The following is an 11,706-nucleotide window of genomic DNA, read 5'->3' on the forward strand; positions in this document are numbered from 1 at the left end:
TATAAAATAAATCAGGCAAACACAATATAGTTCCACCATTAAAAATGTGCCCTTCAAATTCACTGCCCATCGCCGATCATCCTCGTACCCCACCCCCAACGCCACCCAGACCATATCTATCCGACTAACTTACCATATCCGATTATCTAGGTATAGAATCCACCAGCATTGCTTGAATCATTTGATTTTGGTAACGAATTGAAAAGCAACTTCAAAGCAGCCGCCGACTGAAGTTGGACCGCATACCATCACCACCCACTTTGTTGAAAACACTGATCTATAACGATTCAAACGATTTTCAGAACAGATATGTAAAGATCCTCGCTTCGTTTTTGAATTTCTCAACATTTGATTTGATTTCAGACAAATGTAGAGTTATTTTAGTAAAGACAGGTAGGTAAAATTGAATGTGAACGATGACTCAGTGAGTGGTTTTGGAACATGATGATGATGTGGACATACAAAATAATTTTTCTATTTATTTTTGTAACAATATATATAAGAGGTTCATTTATTAAAAATCATATATGAGTAGAATTTTTTTATTGTTTGGTATTGCCTTTTCTTTTCTCAATCACACTCTTTGGGTTAAAATTATCGGTAATTATCAAAATAATTTAAATTTAATACCATTTTTTTAAACAGTAACAAATGTGTTAACATTCTTTTGAATGAATGTCAACTATAAATGAGAACCACTAAGACCCCCCTTTAGTGGGGCGTTTTTGTTAAAAAAAATCAAAAAAAAAAAAAAAAACGCTGAAAATTGATATTTGTTTTGTATTTGTTGATCAATATTAAACACCTCTTTTTATTCGTATATACAGTGGCGATATCAACTAATATCAACCGGAACTCGTTTCAAAGAGCAAATAAACCCACTGGTTTACCATAAAATGTGAAACTTGGAAGGATCAAAATGAAATTGAATCCGTAATGTTCATTCCTCGAAGCTTGATTGATGAATAAACTTTCGCCTAATCAACGCAAATCAACCATTGACCCAAATTTTCACATATGAAATTCCATTACAATTACAAATAATATTTATTTAACATTGCCCTAATAATAACAAAACAAAACATGAAAGGCCTCTCAGGGGTAATTTTGTAATTTAAACGTTCAACTATTATTGCTTCACCTCTGGTCTTCCCTCTTCACCATTACAACCTACCTGTTTTGTGTCATGCTTGTCTTTGACTACATCTTCAGAGACATAGAGAGTGAGGCCGGAGAGAGATGATAGTATGTTTGGTGGGTTAATTTAACGCCGATGAAGATTAGGGAAATAGATTGTTTGGGCGAGCAGATCTGGTAGCAGAGATGCTGCTGGAGGGTAGGGACACCAACAATCGATCGTCAGTTGTGGAGTCGTCATTGACGAAAAAAGACGGAACCTTCTTTCAATCCTCCCAGTGATCAGGTACATATTTCTTTTCCTTGTTAGGGTTTACACAACTTAGAGGGTGTTTGGGTTAGCTTATTATGTGTTTAAACACAAATGCGTATCCAAAAATTAATATCATCTAGGACATTTGGAATGGAGTCTTCTTGCTGCATTTGTTGAAAAGTTTTGAAGTTCTCGATGGGTTTGATTTCAGTTTTGTGAGTTTTGAAATTTAGGGTATTGGGTTTTTGATTATGTAGTCTAAACACGAAGTGTATCAAAATATTTATCTCATCAAAGGGGTTTTGAATGGTGACTTGTTGTTGTATTTGTTGAAAAGTTTTAATCTTGATGATGGGTTTGGTTAGGGGTTTGGGTTTTCATTTGTGTACTCTAAACACGGATGTGTATTAAAAAAGAAATCTTATCAAGGTGCTTTTAAATGGTGTCTTCTTGCTGTATATGTTGAAAACTTTTGATTAAGATGATGGGGTAGGCATTCATTTTGTGGTATTGAAAATCTGAGTTTTGGTGTTTGGATGGCGGGGGATCCAGGTTATCCAGGATACAAAAGAGACTGTTCAAGAGCGTGGTTCTAAGTTTATCAGCTTAGTGAAAAGTGAGTAAGTAGTTCGTTGTGGACGGTTGTTTTCATACACTATTTCTGTACTCACTGAACGGTTTAAATGTTTAGATAAACAAACCTCTGTTTTGATAGACTATTTTAGTGTGTGTGCGTGTGTGAGTTTTTGGTTTTATGAATAATTACAGTGGAAATAAACAAAGTTGTGTAAAAAAACTTTGTCACAGAAACGGTATTGAAGCCCTGGCTTTTAAAGCATTACATATTATGGAAACGCACATTTAAGCAGCTTAGATGTGTGAAATAAATTTTTGAACATAGTGTGTGTTCATTGAAATTTGAAGTTTGCAGTAGTTTTTATCAAATTATTAGCCATACGAGTGTCTAAAATCAAAGGTTACATTTCATAGTTGTCTAATTACAGTTAAATGAAGAGCTTGGCTGGCGAGGCATTTGTTTGCAGAATTTGGCAGAACATATCTACTGTCACAGGTAATAACTATGTGTTTTCTATTTTTTGATAGATAAAAAATTACTTTTATCTAAAAGAAAAAAAATTAAATTTAGAAGATCAATCATAATCATGCTGAACAAAGGAGAAACCTAAGCAAAACATTAGAAAAACATTTTTCAAGTGATAATTATAAGAAAAAACATACTTCAATTGAGAAACCAAAACAACCACACAAAAACACTCTTCAACAAATAACGAAAAAAACCATCGTTAAATTACCATTTAAAAATAAACAGTCATCTTTGGAATCTTCGGAATCTTTGGCTTTTTCCTCACTGACCAGACTGAATCTGCCGTATCAGCGTACTCGTCCTCGACATCATTTTCTTTACCCCTGGTGTTGTTAACAACTTCACAACTTTCATTGGAACTACTAATGTCAATAACATCATCCCATTGCCAAGTTAGTATAGCTCTTGCCCGTTTGTTGGATCGATCACACCTTCGAATCTAGTACAAATGAAAGGCTTGGTTTAGTCGAAAATAGACAAAGAATTTTAAGACAAAAAAGTGAAATTAAGTTTTACACAAAATCATACCAATTCGCTAATAGTTTCCTCAACTTTGTCACCATGCTGTCACATGGTAAATAAAATAAGATTTGAGCACAATATGTTAATACCCCATGAATGTTAGAGAAGGTGTAAGACTACCTTTGGCATTGGTTTGACTGTCTTAGTTACCTTCTTTGTTCTATTTCATGTGGTTTTCTTCTGTTGAGGATGCTCCATTCTTACCAAGACGTAACTGACAAAACCTAAACAAAACAAAATAGTAGTCTGATATGTATAGGGTAAACAAATAAAAAAACGAAATGAACCACCACTGAAATCGGTTACCCATACCATAAAAAATGGAATATGGCTATACCCCCACTATCAAGAAGTAATTGAGGTGATTACCCACATTCCACATATCGTGGTATGGTGGTTATTTTTTATTAGATATTATAAATTACTATAGTTTGTTAAAAATAAAGGTAACCAACTTTGTAAAATGTCTCAACTAAGAAATACAAACTATTTTTTATCTCTAAAGTAAATAAACTTCAATTTAGTGTTTCAATAGTGTGTAATTAGCAGATAATCAAGTTATTGTTTTTATTTCTATTAATTCTTATATAGTTATTATATATACATATATATATATATATATATATCTTAGGTGGATTTCATATAAATCAAAACTTAATTTTAAACCATCTGTTTCCAAGTGTAACATTTCAACCATCAACCTTATTTTTAAACCTGGTCAACATGAACCTTTCGTTGACCAACAACAATTTACAATTATTTTCTCTTATTTTATAATTTGTTTGTAAACTGATCTAGGTTTTGATTTTACACTTGTATGAAACAACAACTGACCAAATACTAAAAAACAATAATAAACCATATATAATGTATAATCAATTCAATGCAAATAGAATGCACGCCTAAGAAAACGAAATAAGGTAACAGACGGTAACGTGAAAATAAAAAAAAAACAAAACACGTAACAGAGCTACATATTTGGTGACACCAGAGTTTCCGTAAATACCGCGCCTGCCAACCTCGAATAGCAACCTAACACAGGATAGTAACAATCTTCGCCACTTAAAGTTATGTCTAGTTCATTAACGTCTCCATAATCGCCTACGACAAGAAACTTGCCAGTACTAATCACGTATGTAATCGTGCACCCTAAAAGAATCGGCCGAATTGGAGGAAAAACCCAGACTTTAATCCAACTGTCACCGTCCAACCTCCACAAATCTACTGACCAAAAAGGCATCCCGTGAGTAAGAAATATGTGCAGATTGTTATGTATAAGGAATAAATGGCCTTCCAAGTCATCACGAGGAACGTTTGGATAGCGTATCTTATTAAATTTTTCCAACTTCACATCAAAACCAAGTAGCATACTTCCCGAGTGAAAATGATTTTTGATGAAGTCAACCGTAAAATAAACAACACCTTTGCAGAAAGTTCCGTTAGACCATTTAAGCTTCCTTTTGAAATACTTTTGTTCGTTAAGAAAACCTACTTTCCGCCACAACTGACGCCTCAATGAATATATATAAAGCCACATTTTACCACCAAAACGCTTTAAATGTAAAAGCATGTACCCATTCGAAGAATCTACGTAAAAACCAACAGCATCCAGTCGTGGGTTGCATAAACCACGAATTTTTGAGTTAGCCACCATTTTATACACCTGTGTTAGCGGGTTCCAAATAAGCATCTCACCAGTATCGCACAAACAAATACATAATAATCCTTCAAAACTCGCAAGAATCCGTACATGACACGAAGAACGTTCGAATGGAAGTGAAAGTACAATTTTTGAGGAACGACTTAAATGGTCAAAAACAACAGGATAAACGTAACCCGATAACGATCCGATTAATATGAACTTTTGGTCGTAGGTAGTCGATATGTGGCGACAATGCGTGATAGCAAATTGTTGCGTCGATAGTAAAGAAAGCCATTCCCTGCACACACACCTACACTGACCCACACACCTTGCCGGAAGCCTGATTAATATATGAGACACAAGTATGTCAATACCAATATCGTCGATGCACGTCCTACTTTGTGCATGGCGTCTCATATGTAATTTCTTTCTAACTGGACGCAGACAATCCATGAGAAGTATTCACTGCAGTTAATATTAATACAAATCAAATAGTGATTTTTGCAGTCACAACAGAATTACACAAGAGCTATAATGATTTCCCTTTTCACCTATGATTCTAACCGCGTTTCTAAGTTTTTCTGTTAACCTAATTCTATGTGTATATCTGAAAGTTTGATTTCTAACTGAATATTGCAACTGTATTTAATTTATGGTAAGCTGTTACTGACGGTTTTATGTTAACGGTGCAGGGCAAAAGAATGGTTATACTAACCTCTATAAAAGTCCCTACCAAATGAACATCACAAACCATAAAGTAGAAACACAAATGACAGGTAACCTACAATTCTTCTGTTGTTTGTGAATGACTTTCGAATTTTAAAAAATTGATTTGATCAGAGGTTAGACTTTCATTTTATATGTTCTAAATTGAGACTTTGGCACATACTTTGTTCTAAATTCTAAACTATAGATTACGTCTTTTATTCGATAAAGATGAGTCTACAAAGTTAACACTCAGTTTCATATAATTGCAACAGTAAGACAGTTCAGAAATTAAAAATAAAAAAAAGATTCATAATACTTTAAATGACCATAAACGAATAGATAACACAGACATATTTTAACATACCTGTTGATTAGATTAGCAGGAATAAAACCGTAGATAGCATTGCTGAACTCGATTAATTGTCTCTTAAGATAGTCAAACCTAATGATTAGATAATAATTCATCAACCAAGTGGTTAACAATGGTAAAACGCAAGTATGAAAACACTAAACAATACATACCTTTTGAATGCATCAGTTGACATAGATCAAATGTTTTTTTGTGAAAAGACATAGTATATGAAGGAAAGTTTTTTATTAACAAAAAATAGGTAATAATGGGGAGTGGAATCATAAATATAGAAGTTATTTAAATGTTTGAATTACCAAATTTAAAAAAAAAAACTAATCCTTGTTTTGTAACTTCTTAAGTTGCATTGGAGAAGTTATACTAACTGGCCATAAAGAATTGAGCCTGGACATTTGATACGGCTGGTTGATTTTGCAATAAGGAGCTTTAAACGACAAGAGCCTTGCTCAGCTATAATGTAAGTATACGAAAACCACATATTTTATCAAATGGACTGCATATTCTATTTAGGCATCATTGTGACCAGGTTAGCGGGGACCGGCATTGAATTTTAACTGATATTTCTAAATGTGTTTCTACTTTTCACAATTGTTTTAAATGGAGGTTACACTTTAGCATAAAATATTATGACTGTTAGGTATTCACATTGTAAATCTACACAACAGGTAAAAACAATGCGATTTTATAATGCGGAAAGTAAATACGGTAATGTTAGACGGCGAAAGTTAAAAAAATAATCCAAAAATACATCGTTTTGAAAAAAAAATTCCTTCAGTAGCCAAATTTGTTTTACAATCAAAAAGGAGGTAACATTAAATTTCGAGTCTTTGATGAAAGAAGACTTTCAGTATGATATTACACCTTATTAAACAGTTTTTAATTCACAGTAAATGTCTTTAAGAAAAGGCATTTTTTAATCAAAACGACGTACTTTTGATTGGGTTTTCGTGTAACGTTACACGTCTACCATCAACGTATACAGTTCCCCCTTTTATAATATCTTAAACATCAATGATTTTTGTATACTAAAAATAAACACACACAAATATCACATTGCAACGTAATATAAATCCAAATGAAAGATAATACCATAGTTTACATAGAAGACGAAAACACACAATACAAAAATCAAATACCTTAACGTTACTAAACTCTATTGAGAAACAGAGTCCAAAAGAAATAAAAACATAAGGTAAATGGAAAACCTAATCATAATTGCTTCTAAAAAGACGGTAGCACTCGCCACAAAACGGCATCATTAGAGGCAAATTAACATAAATTTGGCACCCCATACAGGCTTGACCAGCACCAGCAGCACCGTCATCACCCTCACCGTGACCCCCATCATTGTTTGAAGGCCCGACATTTTCTTCAGCCCCAACATTCTCTACAGCCCCGACATTCTCTACAGCCCCAACATTCTCTTCAGCCCCAACATTCTCTACACCCCCCAACATTCTCTTCAGCCCCAACATTCTCTACACCCCCACCATTCTCTACAGTCCCAACATTCTCTTCAGCCCCCACATTCTCTTCAGCTGCGACATGCTCTTCAGTAATCTCATTAACATCACTTTCACCTTCCATGTTATCATCCCTTACCCCTTGCACCATCATCTTTGCATGCTTCTTCCCTCTCAAATGAGCATCAAGTTGCATAGAACTTGTACAAAAAATATTGCACAAACCACAATGAAAATCGATGAAAGGAAACGCTGCTTTGTCTACCTGTCACATCAAAATATGAATGAAACGCTATATTATGTACGAATGAAATATAAAATGAAAGATTTTAAAAATAGATGTACCCTGTCAAGATGTTTGCGTGAAGATACATGGACATTGTATTGGTGCATGTCAAGGCATATTATATTACAAAGAGGGCAACCTACGAGATCTTCTTCGTTGGCACCATTTGCTAGTAAATTGTGTAACTTGGTATACATTGACATTGAGATTGAAATTTTTTAGATGATGAAAGAGATATAAAACAATAGAACAGGGTATAGTTAATAACTGTAGGTTATGAAGAGAGATTGTGGGAAGGTGGGTAGGTTATGATGAAAGTTTGTGGGGAGATGGGTAGGTTATGAGGAGAGATTATAGGAGGTGGCTAAGTTAGGAGAAGAGATTATGAACAGGTGGTAATATTAATGGAGAAGAAGGTATAAAATTTTGAAATCTAAATCTTTTGAAAATCAATAAAATAAAAAGTGGAAAAATAATGGTATGTTTTTTGCTCCACATTTTAAATTCCACTAATTTATAATTTAATGTTTTATATTTTTAAACTAACCACTATTTTTAATTTTCGAAGAGTGGAAAAATAATGGTATGTTTTTTGCTCCACATGTTCAGATAATATATAGTGTTTCAAATTAATCATGCCTGTGTGTATTCGTCTAGAATGAAACCATATCATATTTGCCAAAACTCTTAAAAACTAAAAGTATGAGAAGTATTGTTAACAATTTATGAAGCATAACCAATAACTTAGATTATATGGATTATCACGTGGTTGAAACATTTGATGTAACTGATAAGCTTGACGTGATATTGAATGTAAAAACTCTGTATTTATATATCGAACATGACAACACCAAGTATATCAGTGGTAATAAAATCAGGTTGTTTTTACCATTATCTTCATTTTGATACATCCCACATAACTCCACACATGACATTATTTGGTGCGTTTGAGAACCGAAACTAAATAGACATAAACCAAAACTTATAAATAGACATAATCCACAAATTAAAATGAAAGAAAAGCCACTAAAGATGCACGGACAAACATAGTAAACAAAACACGAAAAAACAAAAAAAAACAATAAATTCAAAGACGAACAACCCGAGAGCGACTGTGAATTTTAACTGTTGGAATCTTCAAATTCTTATGGAAAGTTTCTAGCGAATCAGCAGTATCATCAAATACACCTTCAGGATCAGCATACTCATCATCATACGGAGTGGAAACCTCATTCCCATCAACATTGCTAGTCATATCATAAAAATCAATTTATTCTTTAGAGCTGCTAATTTCTACAACGTCATCCCATTTCCATTCTAGCAAGTCTCTTTCTCGTTCTCGCTGCTTTTCAAACTCTTGCATCTAAATAACCGAAATAGGTTGAATGTAGCAGTCCTAATACTCTAACAGGAGATATAAAACTAAGAATAATTATGTATTCATCGTGTATTACCTCGGCACTGAACTCACGAGCTAAATGTGATTTGAAAGGACTAAATGGACCGAATGAAATAATCCCTACACTGTCACTACATGACTGAAATTAAAAAGAATAAAATAATAAATTAATTTGACGATAATAAGTAAAAACTGATAAGATAATTGAAATAAACCTTTGCTAGTTCATTTGGCTGGGGGATCAACTTCTGTTCCACGTCCTCAAAGACAGAGATAGTTTTGACAACCTAAAAGACAGAATTAGTAATGGTAGACCCAAACTATTTCATGTAAATAGACAAGACAAACATTAAAGTAAAAGCAAGATAAGTATTAGATGCATATTACATTGACAGATCGATCACTTGTTTTATTTGTGTTTTCGTCCATACTTTTAATCGAAAGTATTATTAATTTTTTGGGTTGTGAAGGGGATCCCTATTATATAGGCTGAAAGACAAACTGCTTGTAGGAAATTGCAATCAAAACATATCTTGAGTTGTAACTACCCTGTAGTTAGTGGAGTCATGGGGTTAGTGGAGTGATGGGTTGGTTTATCGGTTATCTTAAGAAAATAACTGCTTGCAGGGAACAGTAATCAAAACATAACTTATGTTATCAACTACCCTGTAGTTAGCGAAGTCATGGGGTTAGTGGAGTGATGGGTTGGTTAGTCGGTTATATTACAAGAAAATAAAAATGTTTACCAAATCAGCCAATGACTTTCTTTGTAAAGACCAAGTCAACCCAAATTAGACATTTGGGCCAAAACTGCCAGATCAAAGGTCTACATTTGGTTTTTTTTTTTTTTTTTTTTTTTAACAACTCAAAATAGAACAAAGGGCTAGTAATACACTGGAAGTCCCCAAAGGGCCAGTAACAAACAAACTGGTAATATATTAGATAGCATAAGCTTAAAACTTTTGGAAGCTAGGTTGCATATTCTCAGTTCTTTAAACTCTGATGGAAGGGTGTTAAACTAATAACAATTTTTTACAATTTGCTATTTTTTGTGTAATTTGACTATTTTATTTCTTCTGTTGTAATTCCAATAGAACAAAGGGCTAGTATAGCTGAAATCTATTCAATATAACCTAGGAAAACTTCTTTAAAGAAACACAGCAATTAAAGATGTATGCAATATTAAGTACATGAATACTTGGTCAAACATAAATGTTATCCAAAAGATCGTACAGTAGTATATAATAGATAATATAATCTAATTGCTTACAACAGTTGAAACACGAGCCGAATTCTGATCCATTGCATAGCAATCTGATTGTGATCCCATTAATTAGTTGACTCAAGCTTTTAAATACCAAATTATGATAACATAATTACGTTTTACTCAATCAAATAAAAGGAATCCTCCACATAATGTAAACAAATGCCACTAAATGGAAATAACACCTTCCTATATAGCACAAAGGTTAGTGTTACAAAGTCAATCCAATAAATGTTAAACGGATTAACCGAATTAGACAAAAGTGCTAAAAGAGAGGTTAACTTAAAACGGGTTGAACCTTTAAAAGAGGCATTTCATTCAATACAATAAAAGATACAGCCACATGGTCCAGCCTAGGAAAGGAAAAACACAAAAACAACAACGTACAATTTCTAACACCACTACAAGACCCATTAAAAACATTTCTGTTTCTACCCAACAACATTTGATTCAACAACAAAAGCATGCTTAGCTCTTTTTATCACAGGTGTAACATCCTCTTCTTCATCTTCGGTTTCACTATCAATTTGTATCACTTCATCCCACTTCCAAGTCTTTAAAGCATTTGCCCTTTTGTCGAATCTCTTAAACTTGCTAACCTAAAAAAACATTGAAGTAATGAGAATAATAGAATATTAATACGTGTACAAAATTAAATTTAGTATAATGTATATACTTTTGCCAATTCATAGAAAGATTCACAGATGCTTGCTTGCTGGTTATCCTCGATACTGGATGGAATGTCTTTGTGACCACCATTCGATGCCTCAAACTCCACGTCATCAATTTCCTGTTTTTTACACAATAATATATGACTTGTATGATAAATTATAACAATAAAATCATAGGTATAAAAAAGCTATTAAATTGATTATAAAGCTCCTACTTACCTTATCCGATTCATTTGTAGGTTTACACACGATTGGGCTAAGGAAGGAGTTGTCCATTGATGCAACCTGAAAGAAACAAAAAAGTGGAGTTTACAACCAGCCGAAATAAACAGGTATGTCTGAAGCTTACTTTAACAGCTTTATCCATTGTTGCATCTTCAATCTGCTGCTCCATGTTCAGCAACAAAAACCCAGGATGCTGCTCCATGTTCAGCGACATAAACGCAGCGACAGAAGGTAAAGAAAGAAAGCAGGATGTACTATTGATCGGCCAGGTTTCAATATTTATAAGCATAAGTATAACTGCAACGGAGCTAAAATATAGGAAGGTGGAGAACATGGCCATTTTTTTTAGGAAAAATCAAAACCATTAATAACAGAGATTTCGGAGGTAACTTCCAGCTAAACAAAACTGTGATTTGCTGAAAATAACTTCCACATTTATCGTGGCTTTAGTTATTTTGAAAATCCTCCACATTTATCGGTTGCAGGTAGATAATGGGGCAGAAATAATGGAGCAAAACCACCAGATCATGGGCCAGAAATATATGGAACGAAACCACCACCGGAAACTACCAGGTAACTTCTCTGAACCGCCGGTGGTAGCGGTTATTTATACTAGTTTAAACGGACAGGATTTAATCTCAGCAAGTTTAAACGGCCAAGA

General features: G+C 33.6%; 1 protein-coding gene across 1 annotated transcript; it reads right to left on the reverse strand.

Moving 5' to 3' along the window:
• Nucleotides 1–10,441: 10,441 nt before the first annotated feature.
• On the reverse strand, nucleotides 10,442–11,443 carry LOC110938749. Its single transcript, XM_022180861.2, has 4 exons — nucleotides 11,170–11,443; nucleotides 11,040–11,105; nucleotides 10,826–10,939; nucleotides 10,442–10,748 (listed from the first exon to the last, which is right to left on the reverse strand). The coding sequence occupies exons 1-4, from the start codon at nucleotides 11,383–11,385 to the stop codon at nucleotides 10,581–10,583; spliced, it is 564 nt and encodes a 187-aa protein (XP_022036553.1). The 5' UTR covers nucleotides 11,386–11,443; the 3' UTR covers nucleotides 10,442–10,580.
• Between the last annotated feature and the right edge of the window lie 263 nt (nucleotides 11,444–11,706).

Source organism: Helianthus annuus, chromosome 1 (genome assembly GCF_002127325.2).
Source record: "Helianthus annuus cultivar XRQ/B chromosome 1, HanXRQr2.0-SUNRISE, whole genome shotgun sequence".
Taxonomy (NCBI): Eukaryota; Viridiplantae; Streptophyta; class Magnoliopsida; order Asterales; family Asteraceae; genus Helianthus; species Helianthus annuus.

What these genes read in the sequence shown, in the direction of transcription:
- LOC110938749 (XM_022180861.2), bottom strand. Translation starts at nt 11,385, where the DNA reads ATGGCCATGTTCTCCACCTTCCTATATTTTAGCTCCGTTGCAGTTATA. An exon ending in CTACAAATGAATCGGATAAG is followed by an intron (nt 10,940 to 11,039) that starts GTAAGTAGGAGC and finishes TGTAAAAAACAG; the next exon opens with GAAATTGATGACGTGGAGTT. An exon ending in CTTTCTATGAATTGGCAAAA is followed by an intron (nt 10,749 to 10,825) that starts GTATATACATTA and finishes ATGTTTTTTTAG; the next exon opens with GTTAGCAAGTTTAAGAGATT.